General features: G+C 44.4%; 1 protein-coding gene across 2 annotated transcripts in view; it reads right to left on the bottom strand.

Annotated features, from left to right (window-relative positions):
• Positions 1-23631, bottom strand: part of LOC127574924 (cytochrome b5 reductase 4) — a 99386-nt gene extending 75755 nt beyond the window's left edge. For both annotated transcript variants that reach the window (XM_052024440.1, XM_052024441.1), the window contains exons 1-3: positions 23431-23631; positions 20383-20536; positions 6496-6596 (exon numbers count right to left, since the gene is read on the bottom strand). In XM_052024440.1, the coding sequence (XP_051880400.1) occupies positions 6496-6596; positions 20383-20536; positions 23431-23505 (330 nt within the window). In that variant the 5' untranslated portion in view covers positions 23506-23631. The remainder of the gene's footprint in view (positions 1-6495; positions 6597-20382; positions 20537-23430) is intronic.
• Between the last annotated feature and the right edge of the window lie 561 nt (positions 23632-24192).

Here is a 24192-nt window from a genome sequence, read left to right as displayed (position 1 = left end):
GAGATTTTATTGAGTTGTACAAAATTGAGTAAATTGGAAGAACATTCTTCCCTTAGCAAAGGGGTCAACAATAAGAGTACATTGACTGAAAGTAACTGGAGCAGGGTTAGAGATGAGGAATCATTTTCTCACTCAGAGGGTGAAGGTAGGGAATTCAGAGACTGAAAGGGTGGTGAAGACCATATTTTAAAAGTACTCAGGTGTGCACTTGAAGGGCTGTGACCTGCAGAGCAATGAATCATACAGGAAGGCAAGATTGGTCAGAGTAGCTCTTTCTCAACCTACACAAATACAATGGGCAGAATGGCTTCTGTCTAGTGCCATACAATTTTCCTATGATTCTAAAAAACCGAAATCAAAATAACCCTTTGTGGCGACTCACCGTCTAGTCGGGCGAACCGGCTCGGCAGTCGGGTTGCGCGGTGTCGGAGTGACGAGGCCCAAGATGGCGGCGGGCCTCGTCTTTCCGAGCGACGGGGAGAACCCGCGTGCGGGAAAGTCCTGATGACGTAGGACTTACGTCATTGCCGGTTTTTTGGGCGGGAGTTTTCTCCCTTAAAGGGCCCACGCAAGGCGGGAAAATAAACCAGTTCTGTTTGGCAATCCTCTGAGTGAGTCTTGTTTTATTCCGCGGTAGCAACCGCTACATTGGTGACCCCGACGGTCCAAACGGCTTTTGGACCCGCGAAATGGACGACAGCGCAGCAGCCAACGCAGTGGCCCTCAAGCTGCCCACCTTTTGGACACTTCGGCCCAGCGTCTGGTTTGACCAGGCCGAAGCGCAATTCCACCTTCGGCAGATCACCTCCGACTCCACGAAGTACTACCATGTGGTTAGCTCTCTGGACCAAGAGACAGCTGCCCAGGTTGGAGACTTCATCCAGTCGCCTCCGGAGGAAGATAAGTACCCGGCTTTCAAAGACCTTTTGATCTGGACCTTCGGCCTCTCCCGTCGTGAGCGCGCCACCCGCCTGCTTCATCTGGATGGCCTGGGGGACAGATCCCCATCCGCCCTAATGAATGAGATGCTGGCATTGGCCGAGGGACACAAGCCATGCCTGGTGTTCGAACAGGCCTTCCTCGAACAGCTCCCCGATGACATCCACTTGTTGTTAGCTGACGCCGACTTCAGCAACCCCCGTGAGGTGGCCGCCCGGGCAGATGTCCTGTGGAGGGCCAAGCGCGAGAGCGGTTCGTCCGTCAGTCAAATCACCAGGCCGCGAGCCCAACGCCCGCCTCGCCCGGCCCCAGCAACCGAGCAGCCACACCCCAGGAACACAGACGACGACATGGGTGACCAGCTGTGCTTCTACCATCAGAGGTGGGGTGCGGAGGCCCGTCGATGCCGCCCACCCTGCAAGTTTCAGGGAAACGCCAGGGCCAGCCACCGCTGATGGCTACGGCGGCTGGCCGCCGACAGAGCCTCCTCTTCATTCAGGACAAGAAATCTGGACGGCGTTTCCTCGTTGATACTGGAGCGGAGGTCAGTATTTTGCCCCCGACAGGCCGTGACACTCGTGACAGGCCACCAGGTCCTCTACTCAATGCCGCCAACGGTACAACGATACGGTCTTTCGGCACCCGTACCCTTCAATTACACTTTGGCGGCAGCCGTTTTACCTGGACCTTTACCCTTGCCACCGTCGCCCGACCACTCCTAGGAGCCGATTTCCTTCGGGCCCACAACCTGTTAGTCGACCTGCGAAGGAAGCGGTTAGTTCACTCTAGCACTCTCCGGACCTATCCCCTAGGAGAAATCAGCCCACCAGCCCCGTGCCTGGACTCCATTTCCCTTTCTGGCGACGATTTCGCCAAGCTCCTAGCCGAATTCCCATCGATTTTGGCACCTTCGTTTACAAATTCTAGGCCCACACATGGGGTACGACACCACATCATTACCACAGGGCCACCCCTTCATGCCCGAGCACGGCGATTACCTCCAGACAAACTCCGCCTGGCAAAGGAAGAGTTCCGTCACATGGAGGAGCTGGGGATTGTTCGCAGGTCAGACAGCCCCTGGGCCTCCCCCCTGCACATGGTCCCCAAAGCCACCGGAGGGTGGAGGCCCTGCGGCGACTACCGCAGGCTGAATGACGCCACCACCCCGGACCGCTATCCCATCCCTCACATCCAGGACTTCGCAGCGAACTTAGACGGGGCCCGCATCTTTTCCAAAGTGGACCTCGTTAGGGGATACCACCAAATCCCGGTCCATCCGGATGACGTCCCCAAAACTGCGATTATTACCCCATTCGGCCTGTTCGAATTCCTTCGGATGCCGTTCGGCCTTAAGAACGCCGCGCAGACCTTCCAGCGGCTGATGGACGCGGTAGGCCGAGACCTGGACTTCGTGTTCATTTACTTGGACGACATACTGATCGCCGGCCGTAACTGCCAGGAACACCTTTCCCACCTCCGCCAGCTGTATTCCTGCCTCCGCGATTTCGGCCTCACGATTAACCCGTCCAAGTGCCAATTCGGACTTGACTCTATCGATTTCCTCAGCCACAAAATCACCAGCGACGGGGCAACACCCCTACCCGCCAAGGTGGATGCTATCCGCCATTTTGCCCGCCCCGACACAGTCAAAGGCCTACAGGAATTCCTTGGGATGGTCAACTTTTACCATCGTTTCATCCCTGCAGCAGCCCGTATCATGCGCCCTCTGTTCTCGCTGCTGGCTGGTAAGGGCAAGGACATCATCTGGACTGACGAGGCTGCGGCTGCTTTCGTTAAGGCCAAAGACGCCCTGGCAGACGCCACGATGCTGGTACACCCCAGGACTGACGTCCTGACTGCCCTCACGGTAGACGCGTCCAACACTGCGGTGGGTGGGGTACTGGAACAGCTACTCGAAGGCCGCTGGCAACCCTTGGCATTTTTCAGCAAACACCTTAGACCGCCCGAACTGAAGTACAGCGCTTTTGATCGGGAACTTCTAGCGCTGTATCTGGCGGTCCGGCATTTCCGATACTTTCTAGAAGGCAGGCCTTTCACCGCTTTCACCGATCATAAGCCTCTGTCCTTTGCCTTCTCCAAAGTCTCCGATCCCTGGTCAGCTCGTCAGCAGAGACAATTATCCTACATTTCCGAGTTCACAACTGACATCCAACATGTCTCCGGAAAGGATAATGTTGTTGCTGATGCACTTTCCAGACCAACCATCCACAACCTATCCTTGGGTGTCGACTACACGGCCCTGGCTGACGCACAGCAAGCCGACGACGAACTGCCCAGCTACAGAACTGCAGTCTCGGGTCTACAGCTCCGAGATTTCTTGGTTGGTCCAGGTCAGCGGACCCTACTTTGCGACGTTGCGACTGGTCAGCCCCGCCCTATAGTCCCTGCAGCCTGGCGGAGACGCATTTTTGACTCGGTACATGGGTTGGCGCACCCGTCCATCAGATCTACTGTCCGACTGGTCGCCAGCAAGTTTGTCTGGCATGGCCTGCGCAAACAGGTCAGTGAGTGGGCCAGGACTTGTCCGCACTGCCAGACGTCAAAAATCCAGCGACACACCAAGGTCCCACCACAGCAGTTCGAGCCTACCCGTAGGAGGTTCGACCACATACACGTCGACCTCGTGGGCCCTCTGCCGGTTTCAAGAGGAGCCCGGTACCTCCTTACTATCGTGGACCGGTTCACGAGGTGGCCTGAGGCAACCCCCCTGACTGACATCACAACTGATTCCTGCGCCCGAGCGCTGCTCACAACTTGGGTCTCACGTTTTGGCGTTCCGGCCCACATCACTTCAGACAGAGGCACCCAATTCACTTCCAGTCTCTGGGCTGCATTAGCGAACCTGCTAGGGACGCAGCTGCACACCACCACGGCCTACCATTCTCAATCAAACGGGTTGGTGGAACGTTTTCACCGCCATCTAAAATCGGCCTTGATGGCCCGCCTGAAGGGTCCTAACTGGGTTGACGAGCTGCCTTGGGTCCTGCTCGGCATACGCACTGCCCCCAAAGAAGACCTCCGCACTTCGTCAGCTGAGCTTGTATACGGGGCGCCACTAGTTGTCCCCGGGGATTTCATACTTGCCCTTCGGGACCAAGGGGAACAACCCCCAGCAGTCCTACACAGACTGCGCGAGAAGCTTGGCGCCTTGGCCCCGATTCCCACCTCATGGCACGGTCAAGCCCCATCCTGCCAGCCCAAGGAACTACGGGACTGTAAGTTTGTTTTCGTTCGCAGGGGCACACCTCGGGCGCCATTGCAACGACCATATGAGGGACCGTTCCGAGTCATACGGAATAACGGATCCACTTTTATTTTGGACATTGGAGGCAGGGAACAGGTTTTCACGGCGGACCGCCTCAAACCGGCCCATTTGGATCTGCAACAGCCTGTCGAGGTTGCCACGCCGCGACGCAGAGGCCGCCCCCCTAAGCGGCAGCTGGCACAGCCCACGGACCTTGGGGACTGTCTCGCTCGTTCTGGGGGGGGGGGGTTGTGTGGCGACTCACCATCTAGTCGGGCGAACCGGCTCGGCAGTCGGGTCTCGCGGTGTCGGAGCGACGAGGCCCAACATGGCGGCGGGCCTCGTCTTTCCGAGCGACAGGGAGAACCCGCGTGCGGGAAAGTCCTGATGACGTAGGACTTACGTCATTGCTGGTTTTTTGGGCGGGAGTTTTCTCCCTTAAAGGGCCCGCGCAAGGCGGGAAAATAAACCAGTTCTGTTTGGCAATCCTCCGAGTGAGTCTTGTTTTATTCCACGGTAGCAACCGCTACAACTTCTATTTAGTATTTACTCAAAGTTTAAAGCAACAGGTCTTGGGTAAAAAAATTCATCTAGAGGTGGTGCATTTCAGGTTCAAAGAATTGAAGCTAAATGTTGTTTTCCAAGAGACATCTTTCACTTACAAAATACCATTGATGTCTACAAAAAGATCCCAAGAAAACCCTATCTTGTTGGAAAGCTGTTCATGTTGGGTCACTACAATCCTTTTTTAGTAGTTTAGCAAAATTGAATTTGACTATCCCCTGGTCTATTCATCATTACCTCATTGCAATGCAAGAGAGTCAATCCTAGCCATCAAAAATACTACTTTCCAGGCAAAGGGACTGACACAAATTACCTATTTGAATCAAATATCTTTCATTTTTGTGAACTCACTGTGCAATAAGTCATGCATACTGAACTTTGTTGCATGGAAAATAATTTTCCTTGTCAGGCAAAATTTCTTTTGGAGCACAGAAGGGGAACTTGGACAATGTATTCCAAGAGTGAACAATGTACTGGACCTCTGTCAGGCAAGTCCTGTATCTATCTTCTGTCTAACCTTTCTTGCCCTAATGAAGACTTCCTCCTTAATTCAGAATCACTCCTGATCCTTGGAAAAATTGAGGGCTTCCCCATTCCAATGACCCTAGTTGATTATTGGCCCGACTCTTCTTCTCCACTCCACTTCTTCCTGATTCAAGGCACTGGTTTGATTCTTCTTCCCGCTCCACCCCTCTCCTCTGACCCAAGGCATCAGCCTGATTTTTCTTCCACCACACTCATCCAGAGTCAACAAGCTCAACTATTCTTCCTTTTGGCCTACACACAAGGCAACAAGAAAAGAGGAGCAGAATTAGACCACCTGTCCTGCAATTTAATTTGATTATGGTTGATTTGTCCCAGGCCTCAACTCCTCTTCCAAGCCAGTTCCATGTACCCCTCAGTTCTCTGAGAATTCCAGAGATTTACCATCCTCTGCAAAAATAAATTCTGACACACCTCCATTTTAAATGACCACCTTCCTTATCTTGTAACTATGTCCCTCATTAGAGATTCCCCACTGGAGAAACATCCAAACAACCACCCTATATTGCTCTCCTAGGATCTCATATATTTCAATAAGATGGTGATCATTCTTCAAAAAGTAAAAGAATACCACTCTAACTTTTATAGCCATTTGTGATAGGACAACCCTCATATCCTAGGAATTAGCCTAATGAATCTCTTCTGGAGAAATTAACTAGGCTATTTCAAATGACTGTCCCTCTCCTAACCCTCCCAATCCTTCCATCACGAGCCCTGCTGGTCATTCTGATTTTGGGCCCAACTCCTGGGAGGCACACTTTTTATTATCAAAAATTGCAATGCCCATTCAGTTGTATTCAAGGTTTTGGGCTTAAGATACAATTGAAGTTTGCAGCAAGAGATCCACCACCAAAAAAATCATAGACACCGCACTGTAAATCATATCTCATGCATACATCTAAGTGTTCTAAAATTTCTAGGCTGGTGTGCATTAAACTGAAGGCAACAGAGTAAAGAGATATGTTAAGATCTCCAAGACAGTAAAACATCATTGTTAATTGAAGCTTAATATTTAAACATGTGACCATTCAAAGTGCAGTATGAAAACCCTTCTTGAATGCTGGAGTTTAAATTCTATTTGCAAGAATTGACTTCAGTGGTTGCCAAAGACATATCTCCAGTTCTACTTTAGTCATATAGTTTGAGAAATTACACTGTATTTATCTTCTATCTGATGTATTCACCTGATCAAATAATTCTGTTGCATCAGCTCCGGCACCTTTCATAAGCTCCTCCTCTCCTCCAGGGTGATACTCCAAATAGGGGGTCACATTATAAACCAGGCCTACAAAGATAAATATTGTGAATTGGTAAAAGTTTTATACATGTGGCACACATTACTCCATCAGTAATTGCCTCTTGCAAAGCAATATTTGTCAGCTCATTAGAATAGGTTGCAACAGGCCAAAAACAATTACAGGCCAGTTAGTTTAATTTCAGTGTTAGTCAAATTATTGGAATCACTTCTACGGAATGTTAAAAACTATCATTTGGAAAGGCACAGTTTAATCAGGGACAGTCAGAGAAGAACCCATCTTACTAATTTGATTGAACTTTGAGGAGGTGATAAGGAGAGTGGATGGAGATAGGACAACTGATGTAGTCGACAAGGATTTTGATAAGGTCTCAAAAGGTGGACTGGTCATAGAAGAAAAAAACCAAATGGATCTAAAATTCACTCAGTAGCAGCAAAGAAAGTGTAATAGTTGATTATTTTCAAATGTTAAGGCTACTTCCTAGGATATTCCACAGGATTTGTACTTGGTCCTTGCTGTTTACAGCAATATATTAATGATTAGACTTAAATGCAGAGGTCATAATAGAGAAGATTGCAAATGATATAATAATTGTCCACATAAGTTGACAGGAAGGACATGGGCAGAATGGCCGCCTTCTGTGTTTTCTATGATCTCCATGCAGAAATTGGATTTTATTTTACAAAATACTCCTATTCCCATTAAAAGAAATTGTACTTAAATTGTGCCTTCTACATCTCTTCATGGATGGCCCACAGCATTAATAGTCATTGAATTAACTTTGAAATACAGTCACTATTGTCATTAAGTAAATATGGCAGCTAATTCACATATGTATACAGTCCCAGTCACAACACTTCAGCAGAACATGGTAGCACTGGAGGGAATCTAGAGAAGAAGGTTTTTGAGGATGATGCCAGGATTATAGGCATGAACTGAGACTGGTTGGGCCTGGCTTGTTTTATTTAATGGAGGCTGCAGGGAAATTTAATTGTGGCATCTAAAATTATGAGGACCTAGAAGTGAATAGATTGGATGCATTTCCCTTCATGGAGAGAAATATAACAAGGGGAAAAGATTTATGTTGATTGGTGTTAGAGGAGAGTAGAAGTATAATTTTTTTCTCTTAACTGGTAGTGGGGGTTTAAGAACTCACTGCTATGTAAAATTAGAAAGGCAAAAACACTAATCACATTTATAAAGCACATAGACGAGCACTTGAAGAACCATAAACCTACAAGAGTATGGAACAAGAGCTGGGAAGTGGGATTAATCCATTTTAGGCTAACATGGACACAACGAGCTGTATAGCCACCTTTTGTGGTGTAAATGTATATGATTCCATGATTCACAAAAAGCTCCCACAAATAATATGAATGTGACTAAATAATATTTTTAAGCATGTGTTGACAGTTCATTACTAACACATTCTGCTTCTAAAAAAAAGCACTCTAACATTGCAGAAGATCCCATCTCTGGAAGAAGAAAATATGTCCCACCGTAATAAATCTAGTAGATCTCAATCTACAGTCATATCTGAAGGCATCATCACATAACTGGATTACTGCCTGACAATCCATGGTGATCCATGCAAATTGGTGGTCGAGGTTATTTTTCTAAACAGCTGATGCAATCATTCCTGATGAGAGTTAAGGTTCTGTCTGATTATAAGTTTATAAAGCATTTTGGGATGTTTTACTATATTAAAGATGCTACGCTGACATAACTTGAGTGAGATATAAGCTTGAAGTTTGTAGAGTGACAGCTCCCTGGGGGAGTGCCAGCAAGTTCAGGACCTCTTCACTTATGTTTGTGAATGTGGAAGTCCAGAATTCCTAGTGATAGTTTGGAACCACAAAACTTGGGGATAAAACAGAAAGCTCAATCAGCCACACCTACTGGTTTATCTGGATGTTATTGTTGTCAAAATATCATTTCAAAAACATTCAAAATATACAAAAAAATTTGAGAAATATTCATAATATGTAAAAAAAACCAAACTATTTAAATAAGCTCAAACATTTAAAGATACATAAAATTAAATAATTAGATTAGTCCCTCATAGCCATTCCACTCCATTGAAATGAATGGATGTGCTTCACTGCTGCTATTCTAAGCTGGCACAGATTTTTTTAAAATCAGATTGCCCAGCATGTACTAAGATATTTCTGCAATTTTATATTTTTACACTCAACCCCAAGAGGAGAGAGGGTGGTTCCAAACTATCACTAACAATTCTGGACTTCCACATTCACAAACACAAGTGAAGAGGTCCTGAACTTGCTGGCACTCCCCCAGGGAGCTGTCACTCTACAAAATTCGAGCTTATATCTCACTCAACTTATATCAGTGTAGCATCTTTAATATAGTAAAACATCCCAAAATGCTTTATAAACTTATAATCAGACAGAACCTTAACACTCATCAGGAATGATTGCATCAGCTGTTTAAAAAAATAAGCTTGCACTTTCACAAATTTGTCTGAAACATTTGAGCCAATAGCAACTAAAATATTTTTCAAAAGGACAGAGAGGAAGTATAGTAATTCTGCATATTTGAGGCATGTTGTTTGAAATTAAAACAGAATGGTCAACACTAAGACTCAACCATTATAGAAACTAGCAGTGGCAGCACATGGCATACAATACATTGTAATTTTCATATTCAGACAAATAGAATCACTCCTGGAACAAAATACTCCAGCATGTGCATTGACTTGTTTTGGCTGTACTACTACGCCAGTTTTCTCTCCTAATGATGGTATGCAAGAAGCTGAAGTGAAAGAGGAAACAAATACCGCCACCCTTAGGAAGTCATCTGATTAACACATCAGATTCTACTCACATCCACATTTTCAAGTTTCCTAATTCCACAGGCTCATTTTGAGCCACCTGTTGTGCCCCCTTTTCCCAAAGACTTTGATGATCAACTGAAAAATTCCCAGACACAGGATATCCATAAAATCCAAGTGCCCCAGTCAATGAAAAATTTCTAGATATTTCCAAGAATGAAAATACAATATTCAATGTAATTAACACTTCTTCTTACCAGTCTACATCCTGGTTACAGGGTGGACATGATATTTAAGCTCATTTGCCATTCCCTTGTAAAAAAATTATAAATTTCTCCAAAATAATTACTTAAATATAATCTGTATTATAATTCACCTGAACAAATACCCACTTGTATCCATGACACAGAAAATTGGACATTTTGACAATAAAATGGAACTGTACAGTTTACTTTCAGAATATACAAGTTTTAAGATATCTTTATTAGTCACGTGTACATCGAAACACACAGTGAAATACATCTTTTGCGTAGAGTGTTCTGGGGGCAGCCTGCAAGTGTCGCCATGCTTCCGGTGCCAAAATAGCACGCCCACAACTTCCTAACCCGTACGTCTTTGGAATGTGGGAGGAAACCGGAGCACCCGGAGGAAACCCATGCAGACACGAGGAGAACGTACAAACTCCTTACAGACAGTGGCTGGAATTGAACCTGGGTCGCTGGCGCTGTAATAGCGTTATGCTAACTGCTACACTACCGTGCCTGTTTCACTGGAGTATCTCAATTTTGTCTGAAATTTTCATATTTGCATTTTCAAAACATATTTTTCCAACAAATTCAACAAAATTAAATAATAATAAATTAACTTCCCTGTACTTCACATATAAAATTTAATGATTTATTGTTGAATAACAGTGTTGGCTTTGTATAATTGTCTTTAACGAAAGAAATCATTACAATGCACTTCTCAAAAGAGATAACAAGGTGGAAACCAAAATCGAAACAGTGGGAAATAGAGATAGTTTTTACATAGTATCTTAAAGGAAGAGAAAGGTGGTGCAACAGAGATTTAGGGCAGCAATTTTAGGGTCTGGAGCTTGGACATCTAAAAGTTTGGGCATCAATGTTGGAACAGTCATCCAGAGCATGATGCCATAACTGGAAAACGTAAGGACATTATGGAGAAAGGAAGAAGCAAGATCTTGAAGTGATTTTTTAAAGAACAAAGAGAATTTTAAAATTGCGGTGTTGCCAGGCAAGAAGCCACATAAAAGGTCAGTGTATACAGAGGCAGTAGCTGTAGGGGACTTGCTGTAAGGTAGGATGTGGTAAGCAGAGTCAAAGAACTTGAGTATACAGAGGATGGGAGGCCAGCCAGGACAGCATTGTTATCTAGAGACATCAATGAGCCAAGGCTTAACCAACAGATGCACTGAGGCAGAGGTGCAATCAAACAGTACTTCTGGGGGTGGTATGTAGTTGCAATTTCTTCTTAGAATTAAAAATGAACATTCTGGTTCAGCCTCTCAAAATCTTCAGGCTGCTAAGGCATTTGTGTAATGAACTAAAGGTAGTAGTTAGTCTTCCTGAGATTTAAATGAAAAAAAAACTGCTCATCCATGAATTGATGACAAGCAAGTTGTGAGATAGGCTAGGGGGCAGCAGGGTGGAGCATGGTGATGGTGGCGAGATATAGCTGCATAGCTCAGAAAACAGACAGAACTTGAATATATGGTATCAGATAATAGCTCTGATGGGCTACATGTGAATGAAAACTAGCAAGGGCCAAGGATAAATCTGTTACAGTGGTAATGGCAAAAAAAAGGCAAGTCTTTTGAGGCAATTCTTATGGCTACTACAGGACCAATAAAAATGTAGCCAGCTAAACAAAAAGGAGCTGGAAGAGATTGGTATGGTAAAGCATGTCAAAGCACGAAGAAATGCTGAGAAGGATAAGGAGAAATTTTTTTTTACTGTACCCAGGTACAAAGCTGAGAGCAGGGATTCAAATAACAGAAATTATATTTAAAAGCTTGCTGAGTCAGCCCTCAGAACACTAATCATGGATGCCTGGGTTCTCTGTCCTATGAAGTTTTTAAGCCATCTGTGTGAATTACTTTGTCCTAGCAAAAGTGTTTGATCATTCAGAAGTGTCTTGTCAGTTACAGTGTGCTCTCTTTGTAAATATGTGATTCAATGGAACAATTTGTCAGACACAAAATCTTGAAGTAAACAATGTCATTGTAGCTACTGAAATTTTATTGAATCACCTGCTGTTATATTTGTTCTTAAACGTATAAAAACCTCAATGTACTTTGAGTTCAGAGAGATTCTACTGAAAGGGTCTCCAAAAGAATGCCTGCTTGTCATGATGAACAAAAACCCTTTTTTCTCCCAGCTTCAGCATCTCCAATGACTCAGTTTACAGTCACAATTGCAAAAGTTTCAACCTTGTCCTTTGCACATATATGCTGGATTACTCTATTGTTGAGGATTAAGATATATGTGGGGCTTTCAACTCCCATCTGTTTATTTACAGTCTTTGCCACCAATGATGTGGCAAGACCGCAGAGTTCTGATTTAAACAGTTGGTGTGGGACTATTTAGTGCATCATTTTGTAAATGAGGGGAAGTGGCCCGAGGAGTGGCAAATGAATTGCAATACAAATAAGTGTGAGGTGATGCATTTTGGAAAGTCAAACCAGCATAGGACTTGTACTATGAATAATAGAGGACTGCGGAATGTAATGGAACAGAGGGACCTCGGAGTACAAGAGCAGAGTTTGTTGAAAGCAGCATCACAGGTAGACAGGGTGGTGAAAAAGGCTTTTAGCATGCTGGCCTTCATCAGTCAGGGCATTGAGTATAGGAGCTGGGACACTATGTTGGAGTTGTACAAGTCATTGGTGAGGCTGCACTTGGAGTACTGTGTACAGTTTTGGTCACCCTGTTATAGGAAAGATGTGGTTAAACTGGAAAGAGTGCAGAAAAGATTTATGAGTATGTTGACAGGACTAGAGGGCCTGAGTTATAGGGAGAAGTTGGCCAGGCTAGGTCTTTATTCCTTGGACCGTAGGAGAATGAGGGGTGATCTTATAGAGGTTTATAAAATCATGAGGGGCATAGATAAGGTGGATGGTAGCAGTCTTTGTCCCAGGGTCGGGGAGTCCAAAACTAGAGGGCATGGGTTTAGGGTGAGAGGGGAAAGATTTAAAAGGACTTGAGGGGCAACTTTTTCCACGCAGAGGGTGGTGAGTATATGGTACGAGCTGCCAGAGGAAGTAGTTGAGGCAGGTACAACAGTATCATTTAAGAAGCACTTGGATAGCTACTTGCAGGGGTGGGGCTTAGAAGCATATGGGCCAAATGCAGGAAATTGGAACTAGATGGGTGGGCACATGGACTCATTGGGCCGAAGGGCCTGCATCTGTGCTGTATTGCTCTATGACTCAATTTTCTGCTTCTGCTATTTAAGATATTGTGTTTAAGATCTTGTATTGTGTTGGTCTGGTGGCCTTGCTGCCACTCCTGACCAGCAAGAAGTTTAAAAGGCAATATCCCAACCAAATATAACAAGCCTTCAGAAGCAGACAATATCCCGACTGAAGTTATAAAACTTGGCAGTGAAAAGTTTCAGTCACAAATCTCACTGTCCACGTCAGGGGAAATGACCTCAGATGTCACAATTGTGATCACATTCAAGAAGATAAGTCCAATAGCGGTAATTACAGAGGGATTCTCAGTGACGTCTGCCACAGGGAAAGTCGTTGCAAGGGACATGATCCTCAATGTGCAACAAAGCCAAGGACAATGCAGAGAGCTGCATCAGCCACTCTACCTCAACCCCACTAGAGCCCAATTCCCTCAATTGGAAGGAACTATGGAACATCCTCCTCAAATATATTTCCCCACAGAAATTTATCACCATTTTACATGTGATGGTATATCAGCCATGACACTATTGGTATTGGTTTATTATTGTCATTTGTACTGAGGTACAGTGAAAAACTTGTCTTGCATACCGTTCGTACAGATCAATTCATTACACAGTGCATTGAGGTAGTACAGGGTAAAACCAATAACAGAATACAGAGTAAAGTGTCACAGCTACAGGGAAATGTATTGCAGGTAGACAACAAGGTGCAACGTCATAAGGTAGATTGTGAGGTCAAGAATCCATCTCATCATATAAGGGAACCGTTCAATAGTCTTATCACAGTGGGATAGAAGCTGTCCTTGAGCCTGGTGCTAGGTGCCTTCAGGCTCCTGTATTTTCTGCCTGATGGGAGAGGAGAGAAGAGAGAATGATGCAGGTGGGTGGGGTCTTTGATTATGCTGGCTGCGTCATAAATGCAGTGTGGGGTACAGACAGAGTCCTGGTTTCTGTGAGGAGGCTGGTTTCCGTGATGTGCTGGGCTGTGTCCTCTGCAGTTTCTCATGGTCCTGGGCAGAGCAGTTGCCATACCAAACCATGATGCATCCAGATAGGATGCTTTCTATGGTGCATCAATAAAAATTGATGATGGTCAAAGGGACCTTGCCAAATTTCTTTAGCCTCCTGAGGAAGTTGAGGCACTGGTGAGATTTCTTGGCCGTGGTGTCTACGTGGTTGGACCAGGACAGGCTATTGGTGATGTTCACTCCTAGGAACTTGAAGCTCTTGGCCTCAACACCATTGATGTAAACAGGTGCATGTACACTGCCCCACTTCCTGATGTCAATGATCAGCTCTTTGTTTTGCTGACATTGAGGGAAATGTTATTGTCATGACACCATGTCACTAAGCTCTCTAACTCCTTCCTGTACTCTGACTCATCATTATTTGAGATACAGCCTACTGCGGTGGTACCATCTGCAAGCTTGTAGATGAAGTTAGAGCAGAATCTGGCCACGCAGTCATGAGTATATAGGAAATAGAGTAGAGGGCTTGTGGGGCACCAATGTTGAGAAGAATCATGCTGGATGTGTTGCTGCCTATCCTTACTGATTGTGGTCTGTAGGTCAGAAAGTCAAGGATCCAGTTACAGAGAGAGGTGTTGAGTCCCAGGTCTTGTAGTTTGGTGATGAGTTTGCTTGGAATTAGCCAATCTCATCAAAAAGCAGCATCAAACAAGATTGCATTATTACTCCAACACTTTTCTCCTTTCAGTATGCATTGTTGCACCACACATTCAATAGACGTCCAAGAGAGTGGAGCTAATATTAAGAACTAATGGGAAACTGCTGAAAAATAGTGACTGCTCTCCAAAACCTTGGTGACTCCAACCACAGTAGTCAAGCTGCAGTATGTAAATGTTGCATGCATTTTTGCACACTCAGGAGGCAGAGCTCCAATTCATTGTTGACTTGTTTGCTGAAGAAACAAGAGGATAGGTCTTGCACTCAACATCCGCAAGACAAAGGTGCTCTACCAACCTGCCCCTGCTGTACAATGCTGGCCTCTGATAATAAAGGTTCATAATAAGACCCTAAAAGACATAAATCACTCTTCACATCTTGGGAGTTACCTTTTAGAGAAGGCAGACACCAAATGCTGCATCTTACTTCAATAAATATTCTGTTGGAGTGGAGCAAATCTTCAGAATGAATGGGAAACTCTTCAGCCTATGGTGACTGCACTCCAAAATCAAGGTCACCCCAACTCAGTACTCAAGCTGCAGTTTCATTCACTGAATGATATTTGGGGGGGGGGGGGGGGGGCAGGGGTCAGATCTTACATTAAACAGCTGCAAGACAGAGGTCATGTTCTAATATATCCCAATTATATAACTCCACCCTCCAAAAATAAAGGTTCACAGCAAGATCCTGAAAAAAAGTGAATCATTTTTTGTATCTCTGAGCCACCTCTCAGCCGAGGCAGACATCAATGATGAAATGCACCACTGCTTTCATTGCACCAGCACAGTTGTAGGTCAATTGAGAAGGTATATTCTATGCATGCCCAACATTACACTGCTGAAACAGGCACTCTATTCTGAGCACTGTCAAGGGAAGGGATTACCAAGCAGACAGAGGAAGAGGTGCTCAAAACTTCCCTTGGAGAAAAACAAAGCAACATCTCCAATGACTCTTGAGAATGCTTGCCCCATGAACACTCAAAATGGAGGAGCAGCATTCAGGAAGGTATTAAGAATCAACTGCATGCATCCAATGCTCACTGAAATACTACACAAACAGCAGGAGTACACCACCTCACAAACTATCCACCTGCCTGCTCCTTCATGCACTTTCTGCCCTATTTGTGTTAAGGGTTTGTGGTTCCCACTTTGGCCTCATTCATCACCCCAGAATTCAGAAAACAGGAGCAGAAACAAGTCGTCCTTGATCCCAAAGGACTGCTTACAAAGATGAATGACAGTGGACATTACAGGCCCATATTCCAAGTACATTCTGCACCTGTTCAACTTTCAGTAATTCTTCTAAATGACATTCAACATGGTAGAGTACTGATGGTGGGAAGAGTAGCAGCTATAACCAGCAGGGTCCCTTGTTTGACCTGGTGCAGTAAGACTTTGTGGGATCCAGAGAACTGGCATATTACTCTGATATTAGTTTGGGCAGGCTTTATGTTATGTGAATTTTATAGAGAAGTAGCAAAACTAAATTCCATCTTGACCATATGGGAATTTGAACAGAGTTGAATAGAAAAAGGTGCTATTGATATTGTAGCAACTGTTGACATAAATACAATTTGCACACCAGATGTAATTTTGCTTATTCATATACAGGACATTACAGTTATTGGCCATAACTAATTTCCTTTAAGAAGCTGTCTTCCTGGTCTGCTCTTAGACAGAACTTTCTAGAATCCGGCCCATTGAAGATGAAAGAATTACACATTTCCACGTGACTTGAAGGGAACTTGATGGTGGCAGTTTCCACACACCTGCCACCCTTGTCTTTCTTTGTGGTATAGATCACAGGTGTGTACTGGAAGCCATGGAGAGCTACTGTGAAGTGTCTTGTTGATGGTGTACACTGCAACCACGGACCAAGAACAGGATGGTGTGAGAATGTAAGATCCTTTTTTTTAAAAAAATAGAGCTGGAAAGTTAAAATTCACATTGAAGTATGTAATAACGACAATAAAAAAACAGAACTGCTAAAAGGAGACAGCAGGTTTGCCAGTATCTGAACAGGAAAAAATATTTTATTAAACTATACTCTTTATAATGAAGTTAAGATTTCGCAAATAATTACACGTTTTTCTTTGAAAAAGCGATTTATTTGAAATGCAAATGGAGTTTTCTCTTTGCATTAATCAGAGTGCCTAAAATAAAACAACTTTTGTCAACAAAAAGCAGATTGATCATGACTAATAGTTTATGGCTGATGTAAACAAGCTCTTAAGTGAGGGAGCTTTATCAGTAAAGCTGTCCATGATTCTGCTAGATTGTCGTAAAAACCCAAGTGATTCACTAATTGAAATAAGCAAAACAGCAGATGTTGGAAATCTGAAAAAAAGGCAGAAAAAGCCAGAAATTCTCAGCAGGTCAGACAGCATTTGTGGAGAGAGAAGGGGAGCTGAGGGCAGATCATCACTAATGCTCTTTAGGGAAGTAGACACTGCCCTTACCCAATTCAACTCCAGTACAAGTCCAATCTTACACTGGCCTTGCTGACTGTTAGTCCAGCAGACCTTTCCAATGTATCAAATCATCATAAAGATCACCACAGAGATTACAAGCTGGTGGCCTGCATCTAGCTTCTCAGGTCACCTGGGAGTGAGGAACAAATGCTTGGCTTGACAGTTATTTCTACATCCTGAGAATGTAAAAGAAAATGTGAAGAAAGTTTTAGATATGTTAAGAGGTAGGAATGAAAAGTGAGAAGCACCAATTTAAAAAAAATAGTTTAGAACATATAACAGTACAGCACAGGAACAGGCCCTTTGGCCCACAATATTGTGCCAAACTAATTAAGTTAACAACACTCAATCCCTTTTGCCTGCAACCATCTTCCTCCAATCCCTGCATAATCATGTGCCTAAGAGCCTCTTAAGCATCTCTATCGTATTTACCTCCACCACCACCCCGGCTTTGAATTCCAGGCACCCAACACTGTGTTTAAAAAACCTGACCTGCGCATCTCCTTTGAACTTTTCCCCTCTCACATTAAACAGCGTACCTGGCTGAGTACTAAAGATCTGTGCAGGCCAACTGGCTGGAGTATTTACAGACATATTCAACCTCTCAATTCTGCGGTCCGAGGTTCCCACCTCCCTCAAAAAGGTATCTATTGTACTGGTGCCCAAAAAGACAGTGGTGACCTGCCTCAATGACTACCATCCAGTAGCATTTGCATCAACTGTAATGAAGTGCTTCAACAGGTTGGTTATGGTGTGAATCATCTCCCACCTCAGAGGTGACCTGGATCCACTCCAATTTGGCTACCGCCACAACAGGTCAACAGCAGATGCAATTTCTCTGGCTCTTCACCACCTGGACAACAGGAACTCATGAGTCAGGCTGCCGTTCATTGACTACAGCTTGGCGTTCAACACAATCATTCCATCCAAATTCGTCATCAAGCTTCAAGACCTGGACCTCTGTACCTCCCTCTGCAGCTGGATAATTGACTTCCTTATCGGCAGACCTCAGTGAGGATTGGTAACAACATCTCCTCCTTGCTGATCATCAACATAGGTGCACATCAAGGCTGCGTGCTTAGCGCCCTGCTCTGATCTCTATACACATGATTCCATGGCTAAGCGCAGCTCCAATGTCATCTTCAAATTTGCCAATGACACTACTGCTGTTGGACGAATCACAGGTGGCGATGAGTCAGCTTACTGAAGCGAGATAGGACACCAGGTTGAGTGGTGCCGCAACAATAACCTCTTGCTCAACATCAGCAAAACTAAAGAGCTGATTATTGACTTCAGGAAGGGGAAGTAGGGCGAACATGCACCAGTCTACATTTAGAGAATCAGTGGTGCAGAGTCAGTGGCTTTAAATTTCCTGGACATTAACATATCGAATGACCCATCACAGAGATGTAATCATACAAAAAGCACACCAGCATCTTTACTTTCTTAGAAGGTTAAGAAGGTTTGGCTTGTCACCGAACACCAACAAACTTCTACAGATGTACTGTTGAAAGTATCCTGACTGGTTGCATCATGGTCTGGTACAGCAATTCAAATACGCAGGAACACAGGAAGCTGCAGAAAGTAGTGGACTTTGCCCAATACATCACAGGCACATCCCTCCCCACCATCGGTAGTATCTATAGGAGGTGCTGCCTCAAGAAGGTAACATCCATCAAAGAAAGATCACCACCATCTGGGCCATGCCATCTTTTCACAGCTCCATTGGGCAGAAGGTACAGAAGCCTGAAGTCCCACACCACCAGGTTCAAGAACAGCTACTTGACGTCAACTATGCAGTTCTTGAACCAACCGACAAACCCCTAATCACTACAGTTCAGCAACACCATGACTACTTTGCACTAAAATAGACTTTGTTTTCTTTGTTCTAATTGTGTTCTTTCTTGTAAAAATTGTGTACAATTTGTTTTTTTCTTGTGCATGCTGCTTATATAATGCAATGTGCCTGTGATGCTGCAGCAAGTAAGTTTTTCATTGCACCGTAAATGCATGTACTTGTGCATATGACAATAAACTCGACCTTGACTCCAGTATTAGACATTTGTATCCAGCTGTCTACTCTATCTATGCCTCTCAGAAGTTTATAAACTTCTACTAGGTCTCCCCTCAGCCTCTGCTTCTCCAGAGAATACAACCCTAGTTTGTCCAACCTCTTCTCCAATCCTGGTTAACCTTTTCTGCACCATCTCCATAGCCTCCACATCCTTCCTCTTATGGGATGACCAGAATTGAATGCAGTACTCCAGATGCAGCCTAACCAGAGTTTTATAAAGCTGCAACATAACTTCCTGACTCTTAAACTCAATGCCTTGACTAATAAAGGCAAGCATGCCATACACCATATTTATCACCCTATTGACATGAGGCCACTTTCAGGGAACTATGGACTTGGACCCCAAGATCCCCCTCTACATCAATGCTGTTGAGGGTACTGCCATTAACTGTGTATTTTCCCTTTACATTTGATCTCCCAAAGTGCAGCACCTCACACTTGCCCGGATTAAACTCCATCTGCCATTTCTCTGCTCATGTCTGCAGCTGATCTATAGTCTGCTGTATCTTTACCATCTTCACTATCCACAATGCCACCAATCCTTGTGTCATCTGCAGATTTACTAGCTCCCCTTGCCCCCCCATCCACATTTTTATCCAAGTCACATCTTCTAATGGGCAAGCCAATTCTGAACCCAAATGGCCAAGTCACCATGAATCCCATTCATCTTAATCTTCTGGATGAGCCTACCGTGAAGGATCTTGTCGAATACCTTACTAAAAATCCATGGAGACAACAAACAACCTGCTGGAGGAACTCAGTGGGTCAAGCAGCATCTCTGGGAGGAAAGGAATTGTCAATGTTTTGGGTTGAAACCCTGCAAAAGGACTGAGTGAAGAGGCGAGATGGCCAGTGTAAAGAGGAGAAGGGGTGTGGTGAGAAAGGGTTCCAAGGCGACTGGTGGACTGAGGAGGGGTGTAAGATGACAGGCAGGTGGTGCCAGGTAGGGGAGGTGTGCAGGGGTGGAGTTGAAAGACAATGGCTGGTAAATGATAGATGGAGGCAGACAAAGAGAGGGAGGAAAAACAGAAAAATGAACAGATGGAGCAGCGTGGGGGGGGGGTGGAGGGGAGTGTGAAGATAGGAGACAACTGTTGGAGGTAGATACACTGCTCTACTTTATGTTTAAGCGTTCAGACCAACATCTTGCTATCCATAACCTTCTGGTTTCACCATTCAGTGAAACTAGTCCTATACTATAATTGATAATTTTCCTTCAAAACGGTTTTTAGTATTAAAACAAAGAGAAAAGCTGTTAAAACATTTGTTTAATAAGTCACATTCCACCGTTCTCATCTCTATTTTAACAGTATTCAAGCTGCCATTCCTCGCGAAACGAAGCATACAAAGCCTTCTGTCCTACCTCTGATACATATCCAGCAGTCAGTTTTCGTATTATGTTTTGCAAGCTCTTCTGGTGTAATCTCAATAAACCTTCCCCTCAGCCCTGTCATGTCCTTCCCACTCTTTAGCAGACGGATCCAGTCCATTAGACTTCGACCTGGCTTAAGTTGTACCTTTAGGGGATGAAAGTAATGCTTTAGTACAGGCATCTTAGTAATTACATATAATTTCACTTGAAAATTTTGATTATTAATATATTTGATAAATGGACGTTAGCACATACCCCAAGGATTTAAGTGCACTAAAATTTATTGGGATATAATTTCCATGCAGTAAACCACAGGCTCTCAGAAAAATTGGCAACAAGTTGCAAGTCATTTGGTGAGTATACATAAAATTCTATATATCTAAATTTTAAGGCTGCAATACTCAAACAGTTTGAGTTTATTCTTGTAATTTAATATTTTTTTTAAAATAGGTCTTCTACAAGTGACCTGCAACACTGTTTTAACATCTTTAAAAAGGCCAGGATTAAGGCCCTAATCACACCCAGTAGTCTACTTTAGGCAGGTGAAGTTATTCGTACTCCAGACACCAGATTCCCAAAACAGGCACACTATTTCAAGTTCTGCCATGGGATGAGATTACCAGGTGGGCAGAGGAAGAGATTCAAGTATGAACTCATGGTCTCATTTAAAAAACATGCAGTATCCCACTGACTCCTCGAATCCCCGGCTGTTGACGCTCAAAGTAGAGAAGGAGCTTTAAGTATGATAACGGAGGGCCTCGAATCCATGCATCCAAAGCGCACAGGTAGTGAACTGTTTATGAAGCCATGCATAAACAGCTCACCACCTCAAGATATAGTCACCTGCCCACCCAGCACCTCCTGATCCATCTGTGGGAGATTCTGCAGTTCCCACATTGGCCTCATCAGCCACCTCACAATCCACAAGATTGGAGTGGAAGCATATTATTCCAGTCACCAAGGGAACTGCCTAAGAAGTGAGAAAGGTAGTAGAGCAATCTCTCAGTTCGGTATTTTTTTCTGCTCTCATGATTGCATCTTCATAAATAGCCGTCATATAAGGCAGTTTCTCTGAAGATCTGCTAGTAAAGAATATTTAACTGAACACTACTGCACTTGGAAGTAATGATTCACTTCAAATGAATTTTGAAATTAAAGGAAACTGCAACGTAACCTTCATCGTTACATAAAACAATGCCATGTCACGTCGCAAATGACTTGCAAAATACCACATAAAATAGTACAGCACAGGAACAGGCCCTTTGACTCCATTCCCTGTATATTACGTGTCTAACAGCCTCTGAAATGCCACTATCATGTCTGCTTCCAATACTATCCCTAGCAGGCCATTCCAGGTACTTACTCTCTATGTAAAAAAATTTGCCCCACACATCTCTTCTAAACTCCCCCCACCCCCCCCCCCCCCCCACCTCGAATGCATGTTCTTTTGTACTTGACATTTCTACCCTGGGAAAAAGATTCTGACTGTTTACTCTATCAGAATCAGATTTACTATCACTGACATATGACGTGAAATTTGTTGTTTTGCAGCAGCAGTACAGTGCAAAGACATAAAATCTACAAATTACTAAAATAAACAGTGCAAAAAAAAAGGAATAATGAGGTAGTGTATACGTTTGGAGCAGCTAGACAACCACAAGACATACATCAGGCTACAGTTTATCGACTACAGCTTGGCATTCAACACCATCATTCCCTCAGTACTAATAACCAAACTTCAAAACCTGGGCCTCTGTACCTCCTCTGAAACTGGATCCTCGATTTCCTTATAGGGAGACCACAGACAGTGCAGATCGGCAATAACATTACCCTATTTATGCCTCTCATAATTTTCACTAGGATTTCACAAACAATTTTCATCATAATTTGCACCAGGATTCCTGATGCAGGGTTTCGTCCTGAAACGTCAACAATTCCTTTCCTCCCACAGATGCTGCTCGTCTTGCTGGGTTCCTCCAGCAGATTGTTTGCTGCTCCAGATTCTGGCATTCAATCTCATGTCTCCATAATTTTATAAACTTCTATCAGTTTTCTCCTCAGTCTCTGACACACCAGAGAAAACAACCCAAGTTTGTCCAACTTCTCCTGACAACTCATACCCTCTAATCCAGGCAGATTCCTGGTAAACCTCTTCTTCACCCTTTCCAAAGCCCCCACATCTTTCCTATAATAGGACAAACAGGATTGCACACAAAACTCCAAGAGCAGCTTAACCAAAATTTTATATAGCTGCAATGTGACTTCCTTACTCTTATACTCAATACCCTGACTGAAGGCAAGTATTCCATATGCCTTTTTACCACCCTATCTACTTGCTTGGCAACTTTCAGTGAGCTATGGACATGGACTCCAAGATTCCTCAAAGCTGTTTTAAGGATCATGCCATTAACTGCATACTTTCCCCTTAAATGTGACTTCCCAAAGTGCGACACCTCATACTTGCTCAGATTAAACCCCATCTACCATTTCTTCACCCATATCTGTAACTTATCCATATTCTGCTGTATCCTTTGACAGCCCTCTACACTACACAATTCCACCAATCGTTGTGTCATCTGCAGATTTACTAACCCACTAATTTTCTATCACAATCATATCTGGAACAATTTCTACAGGTTGCTCACTGAATGGGTGAAGTATTTTCAGCTTTATAAGGATAGGATAAAAGTGTCTAAGATATGTTGATATTGCATGAATGTTTCAAACTACCTACATTATTAGGTATGAAACATACAACAGTTCATCCACCGTTCAGTAGAATACAGTTTACATTACTGAGGGAGTAATGCTTTGATAGAATGCTCTTCCCGTTTATGAAAGAACAAGTACCAGAGTTTGTTATCAACATTGGCCCTGCCCACGAATGTGATAAACTCCGCAAATGAGAGATGTCAACACCCAGTAATTCAGCAGCAGCGAAGCCGGTTTTGAAAGCCCCTTTAACAGCGTGAACCTATCAACAGCGCGTCACGTGACCGTTTGATTGACAAGTGGCGACGGCTCCCGGGCCCAACTCACCTTCATCCTGCCCGACGCCGCCGCCGAGATGCGCTGCTGAGAACTGGGCGCAGGGAACTGAGACGAGCTGTTCATCGTTTCCGGCTTGCTTAGGCAGCGCCTTCGGTTGTGTGAAAGAGACGGAGGCGAAGTACCTCCAGACAGCCCCTGGGTCACTCCCCAACTGACTGGCTGGCTCACTCCAGCGCGGGGGGCCGGCGCTCCGAGCTCTGCTAGGCCCTGGGAGACGATGAGCATGCGCGTTGGAGAAGCGCATCATGGGAGTTGTGGTTTTTTAATGCTGAGAGGAGTGACGTAGCGGCCTCTGAAGCAAAATCCTGCAGATGTTGAAAATCCGAATCAGGAACAAAGTGGTGGGAGGATCACCAGCATCAGCAGGGCGGGAAACAGAGTGGAGAGTTCGGGTCAAGGACCCTCTGTGAGAATGGGCACAGTGATAGAAACGGGTTTTAAGCTGGAGACAGAGAGAAAGTGGAGAGAATTGGGGAATCAAGAACATGCTGGAAACACTAATGAAGCATCCTGGACCTTTGCACAGATGCTGCCCGACCTGCTGAGTGTTTCCAGCATTTTGTTTTCGTTTTTATTTCAGGTTTCCAGCATCTGCAGTTTTATTTTGATTTTCAAGACCTGGGGAATGTCGGTGATGGGGCGCAGACCAAAGCCGTTATGGTAGCAATTGCTTTAGAACCCCTCAATTGAAGACAGAAGAAACAAATTGAAACAGACAGGGACAGCTACAACTATGGAGCGAGAGAAAAC

This window comes from Pristis pectinata, chromosome 10, assembly GCF_009764475.1.
Source record: "Pristis pectinata isolate sPriPec2 chromosome 10, sPriPec2.1.pri, whole genome shotgun sequence".
Taxonomy (NCBI): domain Eukaryota; kingdom Metazoa; phylum Chordata; class Chondrichthyes; order Rhinopristiformes; family Pristidae; genus Pristis; species Pristis pectinata.
This window is presented reverse-complemented; position numbering and strand designations above follow the sequence as displayed.